The 26,940-nt window shown below is 45.6% G+C and overlaps 1 protein-coding gene across 4 annotated transcripts in view; it reads left to right on the forward strand.

The window, feature by feature from the left end:
* SVIL (supervillin) overlaps positions 1-26,940 on the forward strand; it is a 234,683-nt gene that overhangs the window by 171,982 nt on the left and 35,761 nt on the right. For 2 of the 4 annotated variants that reach the window (XM_049706464.1, XM_049706466.1), the window contains 5 exons: positions 2,362-2,605; positions 3,223-3,799; positions 4,623-4,848; positions 12,918-13,047; positions 23,596-23,743. In XM_049706464.1, the coding sequence (XP_049562421.1) occupies positions 2,362-2,605; positions 3,223-3,799; positions 4,623-4,848; positions 12,918-13,047; positions 23,596-23,743 (1,325 nt within the window). Of the gene's footprint in view, positions 1-714; positions 811-2,361; positions 2,606-3,222; positions 3,800-4,622; positions 4,849-12,917; positions 13,048-16,592; positions 16,641-17,161; positions 17,240-23,595; positions 23,744-26,940 lie in introns of all 4 variants that reach the window. The other 2 variants (XM_049706465.1, XM_049706463.1) reach the window with 2 other exon arrangements.

The raw sequence follows: 26,940 nt of genomic DNA on the forward strand, positions 1-26,940 counted from the left end.
ATTGTTTTCCCCCCAGACACACACCTTTACACACCCTTCCTGAAAAAATGAAGTTCATCTCATCGAGGGCATCAACAGCCCAACTGTGAACCTGCTGTTCACTTAGCTGCCCTAACTTCCTTCACTTCTCTGTGTATTTGTGGACAAGTACATCTTGTATTCATTGGGAACTCTTAGCAAATCAGTTTTTTGTTTTTGTTTTTAATATTTGAGCGGCTGTTGTAAAATAAGAAGCAACTACCCCTGGGAGCAAAACAGTAAATATAAGCAAAAATTATCCCCTTGTCAGACTCGCTGAATGTACTTTGATGTGCTTATAGGTTATACGAGGACCCTGACTCTTTAAAAATAGCTTAGAACAACATTGTAAAACACGGACACAACCTGCTGCTTTGCTGGTGTTGGTTAATACTAGCTTTCTTTAAAGTTTTTTTTTTTTTTTTTAAACCGGGAACTTATTCTAAATATTCTAAATCCTTTCCAAGCTCTGAAAACCTATTCTTATTCCACTGACTTTGGTCACCTCTGTCTCTTATTTCCGAAGTTTGTAATTGCTTTTCAAGTTCTTTTGTGATTTTCCCTAAGAAATGAGCAAAGGATTTCGTTCCAGTATTTTTTGATTTAATGTTTCTGAATTGAAAACTACACCTTCCTTAATGCTTCTTTTCTTCTCTCTCCTTATGAATGTTCCATCTTTGGCAATTGGTTTTAAAGCGAACCTACCCCTGCTTCGTGCTCTGTGACCACCCACCCTGTAATGACAAGACATCCTAGTCCCACTGTAGCTAAGAGCCCCGGGCAGCCTGCCAGGTACTGGACAGAAGTAGCTGCATGTCGCACTGAGAGCAGAGGTGCATCTTCAGGTCTTCAATGCCTGTCATTTGTCTGACAAACAAGGAGTTGTCCCAGGGAACGTGGGGCATTTTGCTTTGTCACCCTGGGGACTTCACGTCGGCCTGTATATGACAGCATTTCATCCACGGCCTTTCATTATGTCTTGGAACTCGGATCCCACTAACCCACTTATCCGTTTGTTTTGTTTGTTTTTCATAACGCTGGTCATCCCTAAAAAGTTTCATTCTTCATCTAAAACACTAGCACTTACTAAAGATTAACAGAAAAATAGGACGTTAACCTGAATGTTGAAAGTCTGATAATACCTAGTTTTTTTTAAACACTTCTAGACATAAATACATGTTTAAAAACAATCCTACCTGTTTCTAATGGATAGACAATGCCGTTATATTTGGGGGTTGGGACAGTAACAGTTTATAGTGTCTGAACTTAGATGTTTTACTGTTTTACTGTTATGTTTTCAATGGTGGTGTTTTAAAATGATGTCCTTAAGGCACGTAAATATCCCCTCTGTTTTATTATCTTGGGCCAAATGCAAAGGCTAAAGCTAAAATTAAAAGAAGGAAAATGACAGTGCAGAAGTAGCGCTGGCCTCGTCCAGAAGCGGGGCTCTCTTTGGGGAAGCGGGTTGCCATCATTCCTAGTTCTTTGCTGGACCTCAGGAAAGATGCCAAGACTCAGGTCCCCTTACTCCCATCCTCACTGTGCCCTGGAAAACTGACACTGCTCTCATCTGGGACAACTTGTAAGGCGCTGGTTAATCAGAGTCGAGGCAGAATATATTTTTCACTGGATTTAGAATTCGATTTTCCAGTGGCAGAAGGGACATTGTCTTAGACCTTCAAAGATGAACTGACCCGGTAACTAGAAGCCTTCTCCTCTACCTGGAAGTGGGAGGGATTTATCAGTCCCGATATTTCCTTCACTTTGCAAGTTACCTGGAATTTCAGATTTAACTACCTTTCAGGAAACAGGTAGAAACCTATGAGAGAAAATACTAGACTAAAAAGAGGGAGAGAATCTTTACAATTAAGCTATTTGTGTTTAGCAGGTGAAACTCAAAACCCTGTGTTGTAGATAGCGCTGTTGATAGAATGACTGTGTTATTTCCTAATTATTTAAAATGTAAAGACCACCTGCTGAACCACACCTTTAGATAATGTCTAAATATGCAGTAGGTAATGTCTGCGGACTCCCTTTAGCCGTATTTATCGTTGATACTAACAGTACAGCTCAGCTCTCTCAAAGTCACCAAGGCGACTTTCATTCCTTAAATAGGCAATTCAATTTTTAGAAATAATTCAGAGCTGAAAGTCTGCTCTGTGTGATATTGACCATGCGAGGGTCTCCAGCCTACGCTGTCGTCTTGTTAATAGCTAACCAGCTGCCGGGAAAGATAAGCCCTTTTTCCAATTGAAGTGACACCTTGAAGAAAGTTAACAGACACACTTGGCAGTGGGCTTCTGTTTGTCTCCCTGTGTGTGGTTGACTTTTGCCCCCTTTCAGACTGCAGGCATCTGCTCACCAGAAGGCGTTAGCCAGAGACCAGGCGAATGAGGGCAAAGATTCTGCTGAGCAAGGAGAACCTGACATCTCCACCCTGAGCTTAGCAGAGAAGTTGGCCTTGTTTAACAAACTGTCCCAGCCGGTCTCAAAAGCGATTTCAACGCGGAACAGATTAGATGTGAGACACAGGAGGATGAATGCTCGCTATCAAACCCAACCGGTCACGCTTGGAGAGGTGGAACAGGTGGGTGGCCTGTGACCCAGCTCCAATTCGCACGTATGTCCTTAAAAGATGGGAACACGGTGTCCCTCTGAGGTTAGCGGTATAGTTAGGGCGTCTACCTGTAAACTGTGTTACCTGTCGTTACTTGGTAATAACTTCGTTCTTAAGGAGGATATAACCATGCCGAGGATGTATCTCTTCTCTTGTTCGCATCACGGCTGAAATCATCTGGAGTTGGGTCCCTTTCGGGGAGAAAAATAGGGCGCATGACCTGCTTTTCACCCAGATGATTTGATTAACGAGACGCATCTGTACAGCTACGTCTAGGATTGGTTTCTCACCCAGAGAAGCAGGAAAACTGCCCCAAGTGTAGTGTCTCCATCCGCGTCAATCCATACGGCAGTGTTTACATAGGCGGTGTTTTTATTTTTTAATGTTTATTTATTTATTTGGCTGCACCAGGTCTGAGTTGCGGCATGCAGGATCTTTAGTTGCAGATCTAGTTCCCTGACCAGGGATCAACCCTGCCCCGGGCCCCCTGCATTGGGAGTGCGGAGTTCCTAACCACTGGACCGCCAGGGAGTTCCCTAGGTGGTGTTTTTAAATCAGCCTTTTCCTTTTGAACTGTGTCCTCCCAGGTGCAAAGTGGCAAGCTCAGCCCTTTCTGCCCCACTGTTAACACATCTGTGTCCACCCCGGCATCTACCGTCACCCCCATGTACGCAGGGAATCTTCGGACAAAGCCACCGCTGGATGACAGCTCCGGTGCCGCTGAGCAGAAGTTTCCTTCTTCGCTAGAAAGTTCAGACTCTCCAGTTAGAAGCATCCTGAAATCCCAGGGCTGGCAGTCTTCGGTAGAGGCTGGTGGGAGCAAAGGAATGTCGAGAGAATTTGAAGAGACAGAAAGCAAGGGAGTCTTGACAGGTGGAGATGGTGGTGTTACGAAGTACGGGTCCTTGGAGGAAGCAGAGCCATCCTACCCCATGCTTAGCAGAGTCCGGGAAGGAAATGGCCACAAGGAGCCCATCTATGCTGTTCCGAGAAGGGGAAGCCTGGAGCTCGCCCATCCTCCCGCGGCTCAGTTCGGTGATGAACCGAAGGAATTTTCCACTGCACAAAGCACCGCACAGGGGAGCCCGGACTGGAAGGACAGGCAGCTCTTTGAAGAGAAGGTGGATGTGGAGAATGTCACGAAGAGGAAGTTTTCGCTGAAAGGTAACTTACCACTTACTGCTCCTTTCCTTTCTGCTTGGCGGGTCGCGTGTGTTTGGGATTGTTTTTAACTGAATTATGAAGGCAGTTGACAACTAAGTGTTAAGTGTTGATTGAAAGTCCAGTGTGAATCGCACCCTCCTCTTGGACCCGGCTTGTTTGGTGGACTCATCAACATTTCTGCCATAAAAATACCTGAAGCGCTTTTCCACATCTTGATAAGGGTTTTTGATGACTTTTGTCACGTTAACTGACACGACAGCCTTGTGAACCCTAGCTCTTTTGGCCCCTTTTAGAAATTGGTGACCCCAAAGGTCCCGGGCTGGGTGAGCATATAGGGGATAGGGCTGGAGCCCAGTCTCTGGGTTTCAGGTTCTCTTCCTAGATCCTTCTCGTGCGGACTGGCAAGCCGTGCTGCGTGGCACTGTAATTCTCTTTCTGCATTTCCATAAAATGATAGTGTGTCAGTTATAATAGTGGCTTTGCTTTGGGAGTCTGACCCATGTGAAATGTCAAAGTATTGTCTTGGAGGCGTAGAAACATTCTGCAGCGTGTAGTCCAAACCGACTTCCTGTGTGTCGCACGCAGGAAAAGACCAGTTGTCACAAAAGAAGTCGCTGGGTGGAGTCATCCACGGGGAAGTTTGGTTTTCTCAGGGACTAGAGCATGCCCTAGATTTGCATAAATCCAAGTGGATTGGGTAGCCTGCCATGTGCCCACGGACTGAACTCCAAGTGCGGGTCATCCGGGGTCGGGGTCGGGGTGAAGGGCTCGAAGAATGCTTGCGCAGGGGAGTAAGTGCTGACAGGGCTCCGTTGCTTCCCAGCGGCAGAGTTCCTGGATCTCACTGCTGAGCAGGCAGGCGCAGCTGCTGGGAGACCAGTCGCTCAGACTGCAACCCCCGTGTCCTGGAAGCAGCAAGATCCCTCTGAACATCCGCAGGAGAAGCGCTGTCGGAGTCCGTGTGCAATGTTTGCTGCTGAAGAGATCAAAGCACCCGCGGCGGAGGGCATCCTCGACTCTCCCAGCAAAACCATGTCCATTAAAGAAAGGTAACGAGATTTAATGATTGAGAAGGAACTCTACTGGTGGGAGGGCGTCGTACAACTTACTTTTAGAAAAAGATCTGAGGAATGGGCAGAGATAGAAACTCATGAATCCAGCTACCAGAGGGACTGTGCTCTCAGGGCATCTGAGAGGAAACCGCCTTTATCCCCATGCCTGGTTTCCTGACGCTGGTAGATGCCGCTTCAAGACTCAGACGAGGAGACAAACAGAAACAGGCTTTTGCCTGTTCTTTTGTTGGTGCTTCTGTTTTCTTTTTTTATACTCGGTTCTCTGACCAGCCAGTGACGGGAGCAGAGAGCTGGGCTCTTTCCCTTTCAGATACACATGGCTTGAAATTGAACGTGTCCACTGCTTGTGACTGTTTGTCAGTGTAAATTATATGCGGAGGGAATGGATAAAAATTAACATTTAGGACAGAAATCCTCGGGATTAGAATCTGAGTTTTGTTTATTTCACAGAAAGTAAAATGGGTGACTCTTCTGCACTGCATTTAGACATTTCCTATCAGGTAATAGCTATGAAAGACTACATTTGAGGATTAAATAACACTGAGCGCTCATTTCATTCAAAGAGTCACGGAGGGTTCAGAGGAGATAAAGGGGACAGATACAAAGAATCGGAGTGAAATATTTGCGGTTGTATTTTCTGTGTTAGCCTTTAGCGGAGGATGTGAGTGACAGGAGGACTGGGTCCGGAATGTTCTCGTGAATTTCCCAATTTGATTGGCAGAAGTATGGTTCCGCCCACGCTGATCCCTCCTTAGCACCTCCACTGTTCAGGAGTTTTCTTGCTCTGAGCGGCACTGGCCAGACTGAGGAGGCGTGGGTGTTGGGGCCAAAGGGGTGGAGCTAAATGCAGGGAGTGACACTTGGATCAGGGAAGCAGTTTGGCCCATTCTGGAATGAAGTCCTCTCCACAGAAACTGACTCAAAGAGGGTTTCATCCCAGATACCTCACTTTTTTTTTTAAATTGAAGTATAGTTGATTTACAACATTGTGTTAGTTTTAGGTGTACAGCAAAGTGATTCAGTTACATGTACATTTTTTTCAGATTCTTTTCCATTATAGGTTATTATAAGATGTACAATATAGTTCCCTGTGCTGTACAGTAGGGTTTGTTTATCTTATATATAGTAGTGTGTGTATGTGAATCCCATACTTCTAATTTATCCCTCCCCCCCACTTTTCCCCTTTGATAACCATAAGTTTGTTTTCTATGAGTCTGTTTTGTAAATAAGCTCATTGGATTATTTTTTAGGTTCCACGTATAAGTGATATCATATAATATTTGTCTTTCTTTGTCTGACCTACTTCACTTAGTATGATGATGTCTAGCCGCAACCATGTTGCTGCAAATGGCGTTATTTCATTCTTGTTCGTGGCTGAGTAATATTCCACTGTGTACATGTACCACATCTTCTTTATCCATTCATCTGTCGATGGACATTTAGGTTGTTTCCATGTCTTGGCTACTGTGAATACAGCTGCTGTGAACATAGGGGTGCATGTATCTTTTCGAATTATAGTTTTCTCTGGATATGTGCCCAGGAGTGGGATTGCAGGATCGTATGGTAGCTCTATTTTTAGTTTTTTGAGGAGCCTGCGTGCTGTTCTCCACAGTGGCTGCAGCAATTTACATTCCCACCAGCAGTGCAGGAGGTTCCCTTTTCTTCTCCACACCCTCCAGAGACCCAACTATTGATAACTGGTTAGGTGAGAAGGACGAGGTACCATTTAAGGGAAATAATGGTAAGTATCCACTTATACACAAGTTCTGATGCTTTACCCATCAGAAAACATCCTTGGGGTAAAATTCCAGTAGAAAATAATAATATACCCCTTATTTCAAAGGCTTTTAAAGAGATTCCCCATCTTGGGGTATATTCTGTCTGTTACACAAAAAAACTTCATCAGATGTCCTATCTGCTATGCAGTCATTCTTGGTTCACTTGCCTGTTTTTAGTGCATTTTAGTTTCTCTCTTTCTGGAAACAGTTTTAATCCTGCTGTAAAATTGTAATTTTTAAAAAACGCGAGATGCGGTAAAGGTGCATGTCCCTAACCCGGGCTTTGTAGGTGTCTGAGGAGATGAAGGGTGGCTGTAAGGTTGCTGTGAGCTGCCTGGAAGGGTGTTCAAAGCCGACCGCATACACACGGACCTCCTGGCTGGTGGGAGGTGGCGCTTCTCACAGATCCAACGGGCTGCTGGTCCCATCCTGTCCAGAAGCATGATCATGAGAATGCTTCTTAAATTTTCAGCTATTCAGTTTAATTGTCAAACTGTACATTTAACAAAGGAGGAGGGACACTATTTAGCATTTATGTTTGTAATAAATTATGCCAAAACAAAATACATTGCCAGAGATCTTACCCCCCCCCTTATGTTGATGGTACTTTTATTTGTACTTTGCTAAAGCTGTATATCTTTACGGGCCATATGCGATAGCTTTTCCCCAAGGGCGGGGGTCTCTATTACTCCCTTCTGTTAAAATAAAATAATGAAGCTTGACCATTAAAAATAAGAATGCTCTTCTTATATTCATTTGGGCTTTCCTTTTTTGAGATGACATAAAACAGAACTTTTAAACCTTATTCTAATTCCTCTGACCGCCTCATTTCGCGGAAGGAGAGGTTGAATTCCAGTGGCCTCTGGGGCCACGTGGCCAATAGGACCACCCCCAGGGGCTGGTCGTCCACTCTTCCCCTCAGTACACGTGACAAGGCTGCCGTGTGTTCAGGTCAGCGTTTCAGCAGCTGACGCGTGTGCTCACGGGGGGACATCGGTTAGAGGGCAGAACTTCTAACTGGACAGCAGTGCTCGGAAGAGCGCACCCTCCTCCTGTACTAATTTCCTCAACTCACGTGATCTTCGCGTCACTTGTTTCAAATTTCACTTTCACGTTTCAGACTCTTCAGAAGTAGTGACGGGACTTTGTCAATTTCCTTCATCGTTTCTTCTAAGCAGCTGCAGCCTGAGGATGTGGTTCTGCCTTCCTTGATCTTGCGCGTCTGTCTCTTTCCGGCTCAGGACTTGAGCATCTTAAGTCCTGCGTACCGAGGACCACCGAGGCTCCTAGGCTGCCCAAGGCATTTCCCCTGTGTGACCTTATTGAGGGCTGAAGACAGCCCTTCGAAGGAGGCAATACTATCCCCATTTCGTAGATATAAACTAAGACTTACGAAAGGGTAGCAACTGAGAAATTAGAGGAAATCCTCCATACCTTCCTATTTTAGAACATGTTTGACGGTCGGGGAAACATATCTAAAAGGTCCTTTTCTTTCATCTTTTCTGACATCTCGAGCGTCAAGTTTGGATCATAACTAAACATCAAGTTAAGGATATGTTCTGCTTTTCCCATTGGATTAATAAAACCACTGTTTCATAACTGCCTACGTGGTTTGGGTTGAAATTGTCCCTTGTGGGACACGTCTTTGAAAACCATGGTAAATCGAATATATTTTGTGTTATTTAGGGATAAAACCTTTGACACCTCTTTAGAAGTTTATCAGGCTTTTAGAAATCTTTTTTCCACCGTTACTGAAACAACTGCTCTGTGTTTTCATTTTCGGGGGGAGAAGATGACTAAAAAAGGCAGAAGAGCCGTCCTTCCACCGGGAACTTGATGGAGCGTAAGGATGTATTGAACTCCCAGGAATGTTGAAGAGGTCGCCCATGCCTCTGGCTGAGCCTGCAGACTCCTGCCTTATAGGGCCTGGCTGGGGTCCCCCTGTGTTCCCCGCGAGCCCCACCTTCCACCCAGTCAGACTCAAGGTTCTTACCTTGCGGCCCGGAGATTTCAGCCACTGGAGGGCCCCGGATTTGTGTTGGCATTACGGACAGAGGTGTCCTTCCTTTGCTGCCTCCTTTTCTGAGCTTTGATTTGACCTCATATAAAAGACATATTAGTTCACTCCTCCAGCCTATAAACCAGCCAAGGCCAAGATCCGATCTAAGGACTAACCCGTGCTGTTCAGCCTTATCTGTGTGGTGTCCGCGATCCTCTGAAATGAGGGGGCATTTTTAAAGGAGGGAGGAGAAAAGAGTACTGCGTCTTAGAGGCACTCAGTTGGCCGGCCCGTGCTCTGACCCAGCCCTGGCTGCCGTGAGCTTGCAAAACCTGTTGCAGTCGAGCAGGGCTGTCAGAGCACTGCTGCTGACACAGCCCGCCTCGGGCCAGTGTTCCCTGCTGGGAAAGCATGGGCTGTGGCTGGAGGGAGAGCCAGTTCCCCAGTGGCCTGGCAAGCACCCATCACGGTGGCCCCGGCCAGGCCTTGGGGTGAATAACTCGCGGGTTCTCAGCCTCAGACTAAGCAGATGCCCAGGCGCTCAACATCCCAGCCCTGCAAGTAGCACTTGGACTTGGTGGACGTTAAAAGTGCCGACAGCTGTTTGAGCTGCATAGGCAGTAATTTATGGTAGGTGCAGGGCCAGACGCTTGCCCCCGACCCACCCCAGCCCCCTGCAGCGCACGGTGGTCTGCGGGGACTCAGGAGCGTCATGAGATCGCAGGAGAGAAGGCACCCGCCCTCCTCAGCTTGTCCAACAACACCAGGTCGGAAATCTAAGCGGACAGGAGTGATACATGTATGTTTCAGTGCGTGTTGCTTGTTTTCCGTCACTTGCACTCTGCAGGCTCCGGCTGGGCCTGATACCAGGTGGGCTCCACTGAAGCACCGCTTCTTCCGTATTATTTTGGTTACTCTGTGGTCTTTGGAAGTTCCTGAGGATGACCCTGCCAGCGTATGTAATAGCAAGATTTCAGGCTGTTGGAATGGAGGAATTCTTTGAAGGCTATCCCAGGAGAGGGGGGAAATATATAAAAAAGCCAGAATTACAGTGCAGTCCCTAACACATGAGAGCGAAAACGTGCCTGGTCAGCTTCCACACAACTGGTGAGAGAAGCCAGGATGCGCCGGGGTTGGAGCCAGAGCCCCCCGCCCCGGTGACATGCCGGTGGCCGGGGCAGTGACATCCTTGGCCTGTGTGTGCACCCCTGTCTCATTCGGAACAATATCCAGTGTCTTAGAGGTTGCTGAGCAGGTCAGCGGAGTGGGTATGCGGTGGACTACAAGGCGATTGCAGATCCATACTTCGCCTTTTTCTAAAGCAGTTTTCCCTTCCTCCGCGCAGCCACCAGGGTGGCCACGTGATTATTTAGCTGATGTTGGCATGGCTTCAGACGTCTGGGACCTTATTTTTGAGAAGGCCCTTGAAGGCCGTAGTGCATTCTTTTTAATAAACGCAACTTCTGAGGCTGCATTTGATTTTTTTAATTTCTCTGAAATCACTTGGACTCTAATCTGATTACCAAGGTAAGGTAGCCAAGATGAATAACTACTGGTCTAGGTCAAGGGTGAAGTCAGAGCTGGTTCTGAGCGGTCAGGAGAGTATCCATGAGATGAATGTCCACGTTCACAAGATGAGGAATTGGAAATACATCTTCATTTGGGTGGTGCTGGCATGCTTACCTTTTGGAAGTCTCCTTTATAGACGCTTTGAAAGCTCTACTGCAGCATGCAAATACTCATGATTTCTTTTCATGATTTGATTTTATTTGATTATTTTTTCCTGTTAGAATAAAACTGACTCACTCAGAATAATTGGAGGAAAGATAAATCTTAGTCTTTATATAGTCTGGCATTTAGATGGAAACCCTTAAAGGAAATTAGAATCTGTTTCCAAGTACATGAACCAGCCCTTGTAGATGCAGAGTATTGCCAGACATCATAGATTATAGACTTCGGGGCTAAATGAGAGCAAGGAGGGTCTTAGACATAAGATTCTGACTCTAGTTTCCAGTGTGGATTTTTTCTCTCACCATCAAGCCATTGTCTGACACCAGCTGGGTGTCCTACAGTTCCACCCAGTTCTGCTGCTGTCTACCCGGAGACAGCATCAGACCCCACAGGGTAAGCGCCCTGTCCCACAACACCGCCCCTCCCCCTTTCTGCAGACACCAGTGACAAGTCCAGGCTGTCACCTGTGCTTCTGACCTACCAACCGGCTACAGACTGGAGGTTCCAACAACCTTCTCCTTGGACTCAATTACTTTGCTAGAGTGGCTCACAGAACTCAGAGAAATACATTTATTTACTAGACTTCAAGTTTATTATCAAAGAAGGTAACTAAGGCACAGCCAGATGGAAGAGACGCACAGGCGAGGTGTGAGGAGATGGTGTGGAGTTTCATGCCCTCAGGAGGCGCACCGCCCTCCCCAGACCTCCGCCTGTCTGCCATCCCAAGAACTCTCGGAACCCTGTCCTTTTGGCTTTTTTATGGAGGCTTCATTACATAGGCCTGATTGAGTTGAATCACCAATGGCCAATGATGTAGTTAATCTCCAGCCGCTTCCTCCGCCCTGGAGGTCAGCTGGGGGCGGGGGGGGGGGGGGGGGGGGGGGAGGCACTGAAAGTTCCAACCCTCTAATCACAGGGTTGGTTCTCCTGGCAACAAGCCCACACTTAGATGCTTCCAAAAGTCACCTCGTCCACATAAGATAGCATTACCACTCTCATCATTCAGAAAATTCCAGCAGTTGTAGGAGCTCTGTGCCAGGAAAGGGGGCAAAGACCAAGTATATATTTATTATAAATCACAACATCACAGGTAAATGAGGCGGCGTTATACCAGCTTTGTGGAGTGAATGTTGGGTCTTATCTGCTGTCACATAGCAGAAGGGAAGGGAAGGAAAAGGAAGAGGTCGGGAAAGGGGAGAGGTCCAGAGTTTGAAGCCCTTGCCCCCCTTGAACTCCTTGGGGAGTTCTTTATAGCTTGCTTTCCATTATTTGACTGAACGAATCCAAATATACAGTATGATTCTGTATGAATTTGTAGATGTACATGGAGTCATATTTACTGCAAAATCTGTTTTCTTATTTGCTTAGCTAAACCTTTATCGTGGAGTATGATATATTTCATCCCATCTCCAATTCAAATATTTAATGGAGTCAGGACACTCGGTAGAAGGGCCCTTAGAAACCATCTAGTTCAGTTCCCACTGTGACCAGTAAGGAACGGAGACCAGGTTACTTGACAGGAGTTAACAGCCAAATGAGCGCTGATGTGTTGCTCGAAATACACTCTTTATGGACACGCATTAATGAATGTTTAAAAGACCCAGCCCATCAGACTCACCATAAGGGAAAGGAGTCCAATCGTCGTTTTCCCTAATGTTTAAATTGTTTGAGCATCAGCTCAAATGAGTTTAATGATCACCACTTTTGTGCCTTTTATCTTTCCTGGGTTTGTCCAACTTAAATGCCAGAGACTGAAAGAGCCTCATGTCCATGAGAATAGCCTTTCATTGATTTTAACATCCAAGCAGCTTTTTATCAAGTCACACCATAGTTGAGCTAAAGTAGGTTAGGTAAAAACCTCAGTTAATTAGATTCTGTTTTTGTATATAGCTTTCCCCTGAGGAAAGTTGAAATGATAATCTTTAAAATGGGTTTCTAGAGAAGTTTCTGTATTAAGAAGGCAGATTGGAAAGACCAAGTTCATTTGGAAGAAAAGAACAGGACTTAGAATACAGGACGTCTTAACGTCATCTTTTACCTGTAATTAAAACATGTGATATTCAGAGATTGTCAATAGCTTTAAATTTTTAAACCCGTTTCTGCTATCCAGCTTTAGTCATTAAATGTTAATTCATCAAGTGACCAGAAGGGATCGCTCGAAAACATTTTTCTCTGGGGACGTTTACTTTTATTTTCCTTCCTGCTCTCAGCCCAAAGGCAAGGAAAAAAACAGAGATATTCCTTTGGTAGAATGATGTTGCCTCTTTTATCTGGGAAAGTCAGTTTTCAGCTCTGCATTTCAATCCGATTTTAAGACTGTTGGGGCCATCTTAGAAAATATAATAATCTACATAATATAGTCATCTGTACTATTTTTCCAGACAGACTTTCTTCAGAATAAGTGACATTCAGAATGATTCAAATTAGGCAGCTGTGGTCATTTCTTGGGCAAAGGCTTCTGGGTGACTTAAACTGTGGTTCTGGTACCGGGAAGGGCTGGTGCTGAACTCTTTTTGGTCGGCGTGTCTCCCCCTTAGATTAGCACTGTTGAAGAAGAGTGGTGAGGAAGACTGGAGAAACAGGCTTAACAGGAAGCAGGAGTATGGCAAAGCGTCCGTCACCAGCAGCGTGCACATCCAAGAAGCGGGACAGTCGCTCAAGAAGAAGGTAACGTTGTCCGTGCACGGGAAAATCATTCTAGCTAACATCACGCTTGGACGTGCATCCACCAGGCGAGCATGCATAACTTAGCTGGTTACTACCCCGGGCAGCATGGCACTGTCTTGCCACGAGGGTCCACACTTAAAGCCTGTCCCACAGCGGCTTCAGTGGATCACCAGGTAAAGTCCTGAGATGTTCTAGAACTGTGAACAGCACCACGTACCTAATGCAGCAGCAAGCAAGTTCCTAAATTTGGATGTGCACTTTTACTTGGGTTTCAGACCTTCTTAAATGAAGTCTGATTTTACAATGTTATCAAAGTCTTTAGAATGAAAAACTGTCATTGACCGCTAACCGTTTCTAAGTTGCATATAAAATATGGGCTTGAATGTCCTGTGCCGAGGTTGAAAACAGGAGTATACAAGAGAAGGACATGCTTGTGGTCGGTGAGGACTTATTTCATAATTGAAGACATGTTTCATGATGAGCAGGTAAGCCTTTTATTGAGAAGGTACGGCAACGTACGTTACAAGTTTCGAGAAAAGTAATACGCTGTTGTTGATACGGGCAAGCATTTCTTCATAGGCAAATGTAATTGTTAAATTACTAGTAATGATGACCAGCTTTGAAAGCGGAAGGTGACTTGCCCACTGCATGGCCCGGTGATTGCCGATGCACCTGCTGGCTGGGGGCAAAGTAGACGCTGTAACACACCCCCACTGGCCAGCTTCTAGGATCAAAAGTCTTCAAACAAAAAGGAAAACAAAATACTTACAACCAGATGATCACCTGGACCCCTTCTAATCTAAAACAATTTAATACGCATCCGTGGAAGACAGAAATGATGAACGTGACCTTGAGGCGTTCAGAAACTTACATTAAGAGGAGGTGTGTCCACAGGGCTGCGAGGAGAGAGTTCTGACACTGTTTCCTGTGGCACCCCTGTGTTTTCATAGGTTAAGCTGAAACAGCAATTTGAATTCTCTTCTTTGAGACAGACATGACATTAAAGATAATGACTAAAGGCAGTTAAATCTCAGGCATTTGTAAAGTTCTCAAATCTAATTGGATATTACAGCACCCATGTAGGAAATTTGGGTTTCCAGAATGAGATCCGGAAGTGAAAGAAAACTCTGTCCCTCAAATCACTGATCCCCATTGCCCACAAACTATTTAAAAACCTGATTTGAAATCATTGGTTCACACATAACTTCAGCGCTTCATTCTTGGTCATGTCAAAAGATGCAAAGAAACCTTCCCTAGCAGGTCCCACACGGCACGGTGAAAAGTAAAGCTACAAAACACAAAGCCAGGTAGAGCCCTCGTGATCAGTGGAATCGATTTCAGTGCTCTACCCACTTTGGAGACAGAGATCATCCGAGACTGGGTAGCCCAGAGGCTGGGAGTAGCGGGTGAGAACAGAATGGCCGTAACACTAGGCAGAGGTTCTCAGGAGGCGAGAGATGGGAGGAGGTGACTGCGGTTGCCCCTGGCTTGAGTGGGAAGTGGTGTCTTGGGCTCACGGATGCGGTGGGTTCTGCACCAGCAGTGAACTCACCGTCACTCTCCTGCTGAGTGACCTAGTTCACTTCAGCCCAAGACAATAAGCTCTTTGAAGTTAAAATAAGCCCACCTGTTTTCAGTTTTTGTAGCAGGCATTGGGAAATCGCAAGTTCTGTTGAGGTCGGGTGGTTTTCCCATGGCCTCTGATAAACCCTTAGCTTCGTGTCTTCCCAAGGGCAGGCCGTGTATTTCAGCCACGCCTTCGCCAGCTCAGATGAAGCAGGAGAGCCGCGGTGAACCTGATCTGCCTTAAGACAGTCCCCCGGGGCAGCTGGTGGCGGGGGGAGGTGCTCGAGACACGGCCAGGGCTTGCTGGGTGTCCAGACGCTTCTCTGGAGAAGGAAGGACATTCATGACACGTGCTCCATGCAGATGGGAGCTTGCTGCCTGGGCTGGAGCTAGACTTGCTAGGGGCACAGGCTCTGGAACCTTCCATCTTTTGCACCAAGGGACAAGGGACTAGATTTACAGTCAGCTCATCACTTCCTGCACAGTTTCTGAGTTCATCAAATGCACATATTCGTGGTTACGAAACATTTCACCCTTTGGCCTCCTCGAGCTTTTGTGTGCAGTGAGCAGGGTCCCACGAGTTACAGCCTGTGGAGAAGCAGAGGAAGCAGGAGATGGAGACCGGCCTCTATATAAATCACTTCCCCTGTGAAAATCCATGCTGTCCAGTAAAAATATAATGCGAGCCACACGAGTAATTAGAGATTGTCATGCGGCCACATTAAAAAAAATGATGTAAAGGATGCCTTGAAAATCTAAAACAGTTTTTGTTTCTGTCAAAGGGTTTGTCCCAAAACAAAACAAAGTTTCGGTGCTCTAACCCGCATCTCACCGGGGTCCTATATGGAAGAAAATACTCTTTTGGTCCATGAATAGATTTGAGGTTAGATTTTAGGTTAGTTAGCGTTTTCCTTTCCCTTCTGAAAGATCAGTCATGTCTCAAGAGCTGATGTCACTTAACATCAGTTCCTTGCTTTCCAAATTTATCCCGCCGAAATCAGGATTGACGATTTGGAGCTTAACAGTGCTAATCGTTTACCTGGCGGACCCTGTCGTTTCCTACGACGAACAGCTTGGGTTTTCTCTCTCTCGCCGTGCCTCTTCCCTTCCTCCTGTTCGTGGTTTAGGGCATTGCTAACCTGACTTACACATTTTTGCCCTTGTAGTGTATAGAATTAGTTCTAAAGATGGCAAAGCCCATTGGTTTGTAGGTACGGCCAGGCTTGTAGTGCAGGGAATGTGTCCACTGGAGCATGGTATGTGGACAGTTTCCTTCAGAGTAACTCATCCCATCCCAAGAGTGAGAGAGATGAAATGAAGCCAAGTTCGAAAGAAAAGGGCTTTGGCAGGAGTCTCTTTGTCTCAACTAAATTGCAGTTATGTATTTGCACCAAATCATTAGTTAAAATTCCAGCCCCATTTTGGCATCTTCAGTATTTAAGGCAGAGACGTGACTCCTGTGCCCTTGGGTCAAGATAATCATCAGTGTTTCAGACTTTTTCAGGAAATAAAAACCCTGTATAGAGTTTGTGGTTACAGCCCCGAGTCCACAGCTGAGTCACAGACCAGGATTTGATATCTGGCTCTGCTTCCATCAGCGTGTCAGGTCAGTGAATCAAGCTAAGGTCTATGCTGTCCCCAGAACAAGTCCTTGAAAATTCTAGGAAGATCAGTCCGCCACATTCGTGTTCTGATTGGCTCTGTCATTGAAATTCGAAATCCCAATTCAAGAGCGTGAAGTCAGTTGAAGGAACGAGGCTAAGAGGGCAAGGAAGGCTGTTGGTATGACCCCCAAATTAAAGATTATTATCCCACTGACGAGTGATGAGTTCACTTGGTGTTTGTGCCACCCGACCGTGTGGGCATGTGCATGCTTCTCCTGGAACCCAGCACAGAGTTCTCGAAGATGATTGTGACACCATAACCCGATCCTACCCTTCCAGCCCTCTGCAGTGTCTCCTATTTGTTTTAACCTGTAGGAAGAAGGAGCATTGACAGATGATAATGCCGTTTCTAATCTGCTCTGGGTAAGCCTGACTCTCGCGTAGATCTCCTCGCCACATGTAACTCTCATCCCCGACGGTTCCCCTTGGTGCCCCTCTCTGTTTGGTTTTCTTATCCCGAGGCAAGATGCCACCTTGATCCAGAGTGGAGCGCTATCCTGTTTCCTGAAATTTTGTTTCATCCGTAGAATGAAAAAACTTGAAAGACGTTGAAGAAGATATTTTATATTCGATGTTAAAACGGTCCATGAAAGTCAGGGTTCCCCTGTATGTCACGGAATACCTTCTGTAAACTGCAGTAATCTTGCCAGTAACTCAGTTACTGCACAGAGCTGACTTGGGTCTATTTACTGTGCTTGTGTGGGGATTTCTGTTAGCATTCTAAACAAATAAGTAGGACGGACTCTTTTGGGAAGTGAATTGAAATTGCAATGAGTAAATTAACTTTCTGTGAGAGAAATCCTTGTTTTTGTCCCTCCCCCTTCCCCACCCCGCTGTGATAAATCTTCTCTTTTCACCTCTAATCCTCTTGCTTTGCTCTATAGGAACCTGTATATGCTTCTACTTATTCTCCTGCTATACCTGCTGCCCATAAATACCTGTCTTTTGTATCTATTAATCAGGTGAGGAATTGCCTACACGTATTAAGCCTCATTGCAATTTCTGAGCAGCAGGGAGAAACTTGTTTCATTTGGGGAAGTAACTCCTGCTGCATTTCTCTGTGTGTGTGTGTGTGTGTGTGTGTGTGTGTGTGTGTGTGTGTGTGTGTGTGTGCGCGCGCAGATGTAATTGCTACTTCATATATTTAGGGTCAGTCACCCACATCTCAACTTTCGCTCAGACCCCTAGGGAGACCTATGGTGTTAATTCATCTCATAGTCACGTAACTGGTTGAAGAGGAAAGTCCCCCATTTTAACCTCCAAGGTTTATATCCTGAATTGAGTCAGGAGCCCAAGAAAGGACCCCGGGGCTATCTTGATAAAGTAGGAGGAGGTGGCCCAGGTGCTTTGGGGCGTGGAAGAGACAGGATGGAAGAGGCGATCCTGATGGGAGCTAGCTGCCATGGTGCTGTTGGCATGGCAACCACAGCCCTCCTTCCCCACTCTCCACCTCCACCGCACCCCGTCCGAACCCCGCCACAGAAGGGAGACCTAGCCTGGGCTGATATGATACGTTGGTACATGATATGTGATGATGCTTAAAGCTAAAAATACCAGTGATTGTTTGTTATTCCCCTTGGAATGTCCCTGGGGTCAAAGTAGCTAGAAACAGTGGCTGCATCCCCTTTGCCGCGAGCCCCAGGTGCTAGTTGCCTTCCGTCTGGGGGACCTGGCCGGTCACTCCCCTCTTAGGGTTTCTGTCTCCTCACCAGCCCTGGGACCACGCCTCTCAGGTGGCCTCCAACTAGAAGTCTCATGACTGTTCTGTTCCTTTAGGACTAGTGGTGGCCAAACAGGTCTTTGAGGGAGAGGCACAGGGTTTCAGCCAGAGGAAGGGTCTGCTGGGTCCTCCCGGCTTCATCTGGCATCTTCACAAGCAGGAACTCCCCGTTTCTCTCCCGAAGGCGGCCTTTCCCTCACTCTTCTTAGTGCCTTTCCTCTGAAGTTAGGGATGCGGGTCTGTGGGAGCCCAGCCCTGCATTGCCAGCTGGGGTCCACCCCAAAAAAGAGGCTGAAATCTGGAGCGGACCTGCTGTCCCATCACTAAGGGGGGAAATGCCTGTTTGCTTCTAAATAAGCCAACGTGAGACTTTAAAAGAAAAGATATGTTACTCAAGTCTTTAAATATAACTTATGTATATTATATAATACACATGTCGTGTGTATATATATATATATATGGTATGCTTTTTTTTATAGACTTTACTTTTTAGAGCAGTTTTAGGGTCACAGCAAAATTGAGCAGGAAGTGCAGAGACTTCCCCTAACCCCCCCCGCCACACAGCCTCCCCCATTATCAGCGTACCCCACCGATGGCATGTTCATTACAGTTGACAAGTTGTCATCCCTCAGGGCCCATCATTTATATTTGGGTTCACTCTTGGTGTCGTACATTCTCTGGATTTTGACAAATGTATAATGACGTGTATCCATCATTGTAACATCATACAGAGTAGTTTCACTGCCCTGAAAACCCTCTGTGGGGACTTCCCTGGCGGTCCAGTGGTTGACACTCCACACTTGCACTGCAGGGGGTGCAGGTTCGATCCTTGGTCGAGGAACTAAGATCCCATGTGCCGTGGAGCGCGGCCCAAAAAGAAAAAAAACCAAACAGAAAACAAAAACCCTCTGTGCTCTGCCTCTTCATCCCTGCCTCTTCCCCCCACCCCTTCCCTTGGCAACCACTGATATTTTTACTGTCTCCACAGTTTTGGTCTTTTCCAGAATGTCATATTGTTAGAATCGTACAGCATATAGCCTTTTCAGATTGGCTTCTTTCAGTTAGTAATATGCATTTAAGTTTCCCCCATGTATTTTCATGGCTTGATAACTCACTTCTTTTTACCACTAAATAATCGTCCTTGTCTGGATGGACCAGTTTATCCATTTGCTCACTGAAGGTCATCTTGCTTGCTTCCAAGTTTTGGCAATTGGGAATTAAACTGCTATAAACATCCATTGCAGGTTTTTGTGTGGGCATAAGTTTTCAACTCATTTGGATATCAAAGAGTATGATTGCTGGATCTTATGGTAAGAGTATGTTTAGTTTTGTAAGAAACTGCTGAACTGTCTTCCAAAGTGGTGGCGCCATTTTGCACTCCCACCAGCAGTGATGAGGGTTCCTGTTGCTCCACAGCCTCGCCAGCATTTGGTGGTGTCAGTGGTTTGGATTTTGGCTATTCTGATAGGTGTGTAGAAGTATCTTGTTGTCTTAATTAGCATTTTCCTGATGACATAGGATGTTGAACATCTTTTCATCTGTACATCTTCTTTGGTGAAGTGTCTGTTCAGATCGTTTGCCCATTTTTAAATTGGTTGTTTTCTTCTTGTTGAGTTTTGAGAGTTCTTTGTATAGTTTGGATAGCAGTTCTTTATCAGATATGTCTTTTGCAAATATTTTCTCCCAGCGTGTGGCTTGTCTTCTCATTCCCTTGACAGTGTCTTTCACAGAGCAAAAGGTTTTAATTTCAGTGAAGTCCAGCTTCTTAGCTCTTTCTTTCATGGATCATGCATTTAGTGTTGTATCCAAAAAGTCATCACGGAACCCAGGCTCATCTAGATTTTTTTTCTATGTGATCTACAAATTTTATAGTTTTGCATTTTACATTTAGGTCTGTGAGCCATTTTGAGTTAATTTTTGTGAAGGGTACAAAACCTGTGTCTAGATTCTTTTGTTTTGCCTGTGGATGTCCAGTCATTTGTTGAAAAGACTATGAAAAGACTGTCTTTTCTCCAGTGTATTACCTTTGCTTCTTTCAAAGATTAGTTGAGCATATTTGTGTGGGTATATTTCTGGGCTCTCTACTCTGTTCTCTTGATCTATTTGTGTGTTTTTTCACTAGTACCACCCTGTCTTGGTAGTAATGGTACTTTTGTAGTAGCTTTACAGTAAGTCTTGAAGTTGGGGAGTGTCAGTCTTCTGACTTTTTTCTTCCCCTTCAATATTGTGTTGGCTAATCTGGGTCTTTTGCTCCTCCATATAAACTTGTCTGTTAATCAATACCCACAAAATAACTTGCTGGGATTTTGATTAGAATCGCACCAAATCTATAAGTCAAGTTGGAAAGAACTGACATCTTGACAAGATGGCATCTCCCCATCCATGAACATGGACTATCTCTCCATATATTTTTAAGTTTAAAGAAAAATAACATTTACCAGAGGCAATGTATGTCTTATCACTTCAAAATTAAAATGGCCTAAAAATCCTGTATTTTTACTTCTGGATAATTTTCCCAGATAAATGTTTTACATACCAGTGATGGGGCACTAGCTCCTCAGTGTTCCTGGAGATCCTTTCCTCCAGCAGCCCTGGTATAGATATCCAACAGTGCAGGGGCTCAGAGAGGGAAACAGAGCATTTAAACACAAGCTCTGTCTAAATGGACTATTTGTCTCTTGTCAGTCCTCAACCCACGTTTTCTTCTTCCTCACATGCCTCAGGGCTGTATCAGAATAAGATTTTCCTTGTTCCCTTCCTTTCATCTTAGTTGCCGGGAAAGGGTGACAAGGTCAGATTATAGTCACTTTGAGGTCCAAACCTAGTTGAGATCTTTTTCCATGTTTTGTTCAGGCCACGTGAGGCTCTGGGCACTGATGATGGATGGAAATCACTTAAAGAGATGGCAGAGCTCAATTCCCATAACAGTGCACAGGATTCGAAATGGTGATAGCATTTTTGAAAACTGAGAAGTGACGATTTGTCTCTGTACCTTATTTCTCTTAACACGTGATTCTGTGATTTCTTCCTGTCATGTAGTTTCACTAGAGGTAATTAAGATTAAAAACTTAAAAGTCAGATCACAGTATTTTCTATCTATGAAGCTCTCCACGTATAGAAGAATTTTACCCTTAGATCTGCACTAATCCTAGTCACACATGTTAGTTCTGTTTCGTGTATCACCTCTGGTGTCGGAAACGCTTAGTGAGATTTGCACAGTGATTTCTCAGGTGTACAGAGGCAAACCCATCAGCAGCAGTATGGTAAGCTGAGAACATTCTTGCAGCTCAACCCTTTGCACAGTTTCTAGCTGTGTCCTGCCGAGGCTCTGTCCATCCCTAAGACCCTCCTTTCCTCCCAACTGTTTCACTGCCTTCTCCTCCCCTTCTCCTTCCCCTTCTCCTTCTTCTCCCTCTTCTTCTTCTCCTTCTTCTTTTCTCCTTCTCTCTCTCTCTCATTCCCTCTCTCTCCCTCCCCATCTTTCTGCATCACGTTCATGAGATCTATATTTGAAAGAGTTAAAGATAGACTGGGTAGGGCTTCTATTCATATTATGCCCCAACTCCCTTACTCTCCCAGTCAATCCTAAATATCATCGGCTAAACCTAGGAAAACCTGAAAAATGGCACAGTGCTTACTATACTATGTATTATGTCCTTCTCTAAATGAGGAAAGAAAACCTTCGAAGGGAAAAGCAAGACAAGACAATCATGAAGTTTTAAGCTAAAAAAAAAAAAAGTACATAGACGAAGATCTCTATCTTGCCTGTTTTCACATTTTGAGTTCTAAAATTTAATAGCAACTTGTGATACATTCTATTAATTTCTAAAGGGAATAAATAAACTGTGTATATTCATACATATAACGCACGCATATGATATATATACAAGATATATATACATATATATAAGATATATATATCTTACTGCATTATAGAACCATTTAAAGTCAGATAAGGGGAATCAGGGGCCTCTAGACCAACCCTACTAAGTGGCAAAGTTAAGGTGAAACTTCTAGAGAAGCAAAAACGTTTATGTTTAACAACATCATTTAGAGGTGAGTGGAAAGCGTGCTCCTTAACGTAGATCTGGCACCACCGGACACTTTGAATCCTGGGACACCTGTATCATCCCAGGGCTTCCGTGCATCACGCTCTCCCTGGAGCTGCGGGAGAATCCAGGTGCCTTGGGAAATGGAATTGTTGATCCGGGGACACCATTTTTCTGAGTCATGAACCACACTTCCCCAGGCACCAGGGCTCTGAAGATTTCGCTGAGCTCACCATAGCACTGGTGATGTCTGGATCTGCGGAGAAGAAAACTTTCTTGGCACTTTATATGTTTTTGAAAATATTTTAAGGCTCGTGTCCTATTGATTTGATTAAAATTCACTCCTGAAACTTCATTTTCCAAGAAAACTTATCCTCTTTTCTGAATTTTGATGAGGTTTTCCTAGCAGGTCCACCTCATAGTTTATAAGGGCCTGTGATTCAGAGAATTACTTGGAATTAGGGTCATCTCACCACTCATGAGTAGGAAGGACCTGGAGATAGAAGCTCTTTCTGTTCTGGGGACGATGCTTTTCTTTCCTCTGCACTAGCTTCCACGGCTCCTGCCCTCCCCCTGTGTGCCCCACCCCCATACCCAGGGGGATTTTGTAGTGAAAGGAGGGACGGGCGAAGGAGGAGAGAAAGGAGACTTTCTCCAGCCAGCATTCCAGCACCTCCCGGGCCCGGTGCTACGGTCAACCACTCTCCCGGCCACGCCCCTTCCTCTGCACTGGTCCTCGGCTCCGTCCTCGGCCTCCTTCCTGCCCATCCCCCTCCTTTCCTGGTCTCCCTCAAGTCACCCACCACCTCCAGCTTCTGCCTTTTAGGCCAAATGAGTGTCACCAACCGCTTAGAAATTGAAGAGGCACCTATCTCCAGAACCCCAATTAGAAGCATTTGAATGCCTTTTTTAGGTGGAACTGTTACTATGTATGTAGGTTATCTCTATAGCACAACCCAGTGTCAGATATTCTGTGACTTAAAAGTCACTTTTATGGGCTTGACCTGGTTGCCAAACTGCCCATGTAACATAGTTGCTCTAGAAAAAAGCACGCGAGTTCCAGGAAGCCTTCTGATAGCACATCCTCCCCTAATCAGCTTTCCTTCCTTTATGATTGACCATGTTCCTCGTGAACTTAAGAGGGTAAGATTTTCTAGACCCACCGTGCTCTTTGTGAGTATAATGGATAGAGAGTCCTAGTCAACTGCGTTTAACTAGATAAGTAAAACAGAGCAACTTTAAAACCCTGTAAAATTCATGGCAGGAAGACAGTCTATTTTTGTTTCTTTTTACAGAGTATCATTTTGATATTCCAGCGTTGCAAACAAATAAGTGAAAAACAAAGTTTTAACCTACAGTTCCCGCGTTGGTGGTGGCGATCTCTAACCCAAGCTGGAAATAGGGAAGCCCAGACTATTTCAGCGAGAACAGCTGGGACGTGTGGGGACGATGCACGGCTGCGCTCTGCCTGCTTCTCAGTTCACGGGGGGCTGCGCGCTAACGCTTCTGTCTCTGTGATTTGCTCTCCTGTTTTCTTCTGGGTAAACAGCGGGTCACAGAAAGTCGAGAGAGCCAGATGACGATTGAAGAGAGGAAGCAGCTCATCACCGTGAGAGAGGACGCCTGGAAGACCAGAGGCCGAGGGGCAGCCAACGACTCCACCCAGTTTACCGTGGCCGGCAGGATGGTGAAGCGAGGTCAGGATGCGTGTCCGCGCTCCGTCGCCCCGCCGCACCCCCCCACCCCCGCCCACGGAGGGGCCATGGCTGGGGAGGGCTCAGTGTGAAAAATGAGGCCTTAGGCCGTTCTGGCTTTCACTCTCGCTGAAATTGTGCACGCGTTTTCTGGGTAGGTTTTGTGAGATATTCCTACCGAAAGCCTTTTCCTACGACGCCGTCATCTTCGACGTCAGACGCGTAATGCAATTAGTCACGTTTCAAAACAGCCATTTGGAGATGGAGCCCAGGTTTCAAAAGCGATTTTGCAAATCTGCTAACAAAGCTTAGTCCTTTCCTGTCGTTGCTTTGAAATTATTTCCATTTTCTTGCCATCTGGCAGTCAGTTCACCCAAATAAGCCTTTTTCTCAATGAAGGAGGAGTTTCTGTCTTCTCCCTTTTAGGGTAATTCCCAGGTCTCTTTCCATCAAACCAGAGTTCCCTGGCTTCGGAATACCCGTTTCCAGCGATGTTTTAATAGCTGTCCAAAGGATGGATCCACTTCCACAGGGAAGTGAGAGTTCCCTACAGAGGGGCAGTTTCCCTGCAGCTGAGCTCTTGGAACTAATTTGCAACGGGGAATCCAAAGATGTATGAAAGTGACGAATCACGTGGTTAGAAGTCACCAGAGAGCTGAGGGGCTCCACATCCTGTAGGAGACGGTTAAAATCTGGGGTCCTTGTTCACCTGCGTGCACGTACCTTCATTTTCTAAGCTGTGGCTTAAGCAAATTTCTTAACTTAGTGATAAAGGTTTTCACATTCAGGTAGAGTTAACCTACATTGGTGTCTGCTTTCTCGGTTTGCAGTTGGCTTTCCTCGAAACCTTTCAGGATCCTCACTCAAAGACAGTGCCTAGCTCATTGTAGGCTCATGATAAATATTTGCAGAAGGAAAGGAGGGAGGCAGGGAGGGAGAGAGAAAGGAAGGGAAGGAGAGAGGGAAAAGCCCCGAACTGAGATGAACCTAGATCTTGGTGGAAAAACCCTTTGTAACAAATTTATTAACTTTGCTTGGAATTGTCAAGGATAACAGAAGATAATTTACTCTCAGAATGAGGTGGCATTTGAATATGTTCTGTATACTTTACATGACCCCCATCCCTATGTTAACTAAAGCAGATTAAGGCCCACGTTGGTTAAGAAGAACTCGAGCTGAGAACTTGAACTCAGCTCAGACCTGCCAGCTTCTAGCCCAGGCTTTTATCCTGATGACTTTTCACTTTGGTTTCCTCTTTCCTCTTCCATCTGAAAAGATGGTAATTTATTTGAAGTCGGGCCCTTACTACCAGATACCACTGCCCTTGTCCACAGGAATGTCAGAGGAAGTAGCTTTGCTCTTAGGCAGGTTTGGAGAGTAAAGTCAGAGATGTTCCTCTCCCTTAGTGGATGAGTTCACGTTCACGTGTTTCTGAATAAGTCAGGGATCTTGATTTAACGGGTGCGATATGACTTTGCTCAGGAAATAATTTTCTTGTACTTTCAATCTAATGGAAAAACTGTACCCTGTTTTTCTAATATTTGTTACCACCTACACAGCGATGTGTTTCACTCAGTCACCGCTCTTTCAGATTTGCAGTGATAGGGCGTCCAATGTCCTACACTCGCCAAAGAATTAGTAGTCCCCACGCTGTAGCCACCAAGGTTTCCCATCCCCTCGGGTTACTGTGTACCTGCGAGTTGCCAAGAGGCGTGCCGTACCCTGATTTTCATTCTCTCACCCCAGAGCACTCTCTTCTCCCCAGCCTCGCCAGGACTGTCTCCCTTTTTCTAATTCCTAGACGCTACATAACAGTGAGGACGCCACAGATTTCTGTGGTATTCTAGAATTCTCCTGGAAGGAAGGTACTTAAAGTGCACCTTTGAGTAAGAGAGATGTGAAATGTTCCTGAAGAGAGCAGGTGACTGGTTATTGCCTGTAGAATTCACTGAAAAGAGGTGTGGGGAATGCTTTGTTTTGTTTTAACATGGTGAAATTTAAATCTGTGTGCCCTCCCCCACTATGGCCGAACCCTAAATCTCTCCAGGAAGGAGCTGGTCCACCTCTGGGAGCTCCGCACTGCAGCCTGAACAGGCAGCAGGGCGCGCCGCGACAGCACGAGGCACCGGTGTCCTGGTCGGCTCGAGTCAGGCCTGTTTGATTGGCTTCAGAGTTAGTGACCCTCTGTGCTCATGAAATCTTCCCGTGCCTCTTACGCACCCTCCTGGCAGGTCCCAGCCGGTGATACCAAAGTTTACTTATCCTTTTAGCATCTTTCAAGAAAGTTGACTTTCTCACGGATACAAACCCTTTGCAGTTCCGGTAAAGAAATAATTTTTTAAAATGTTGTTGACATCATTAAGGAAGTATACGTACATGTTGAGAAGTACTTCTGGAATATCACCTAAAATTTAAGTTGTAAACTGCATTTCAGTATTTTTCCTTAAAAATTTTATGCTGTAGCACATCCCGCTCCACCTCACAGGAGGGAGGGGCAGATCCGTTCACTTCAGTGATTCTCTTTCCCTGTAAGTGACAGTGATTTGCATATTCTCCCTTTGTGGTTCTCGGAGCGATACTTAACGTGGCAACGTCACCTAAGGGTTTCTCGTTTCTTACACAGAGACAAAGAATATTAAGGTCTCATTTTGTTCTTTGTAACTAATTACTTCCCTTTCGAATCCCTCCTAAGGTTAGGGAAGAATACTCATCTTTGTCTTTATTAAGGTTTCTTATTCTAATCAGATGCCTTCTTCAGGCTGGAACGTCTGTCTTTCCCTCTCATGTGTCTTTTACCATTTCTCCGTTGAAAGATTCCCCATCCTGCTTCTTGGTAGACGCAGGTGGAAGCATGTCGCTAGCTCCCAGCCACACCTGACACGGGTACGATCCTCCAGCAGTCACAGATCAGTACAGATGGTTCCTCTTGTGCCTTTCTTACAAAGCTTAGCACCCTCTGCACTATTGCCTAATAGGACCACACTCTGAGTGACGCCCCCAAAGGCCAGACTGTCCCCATGTCCTCTCAGCTGGGAGGGACACTGCGGGGCACTTCCCGGCCGGCGTGGCAAGCCCAGTCTTCCCCATCCTCTGCGGGGATGGTGCAGAAACAACTGACCGTCCGCATCCTCGCGTTCCGCAGCCACGAATTCAACCAACCGTGATCAAAAAACAATTTTAATTCCAGAGAATTCCCAAAA

Source organism: Orcinus orca, chromosome 2 (genome assembly GCF_937001465.1).
Source record: "Orcinus orca chromosome 2, mOrcOrc1.1, whole genome shotgun sequence".
In the NCBI taxonomy this organism is placed as follows: domain Eukaryota; kingdom Metazoa; phylum Chordata; class Mammalia; order Artiodactyla; family Delphinidae; genus Orcinus; species Orcinus orca.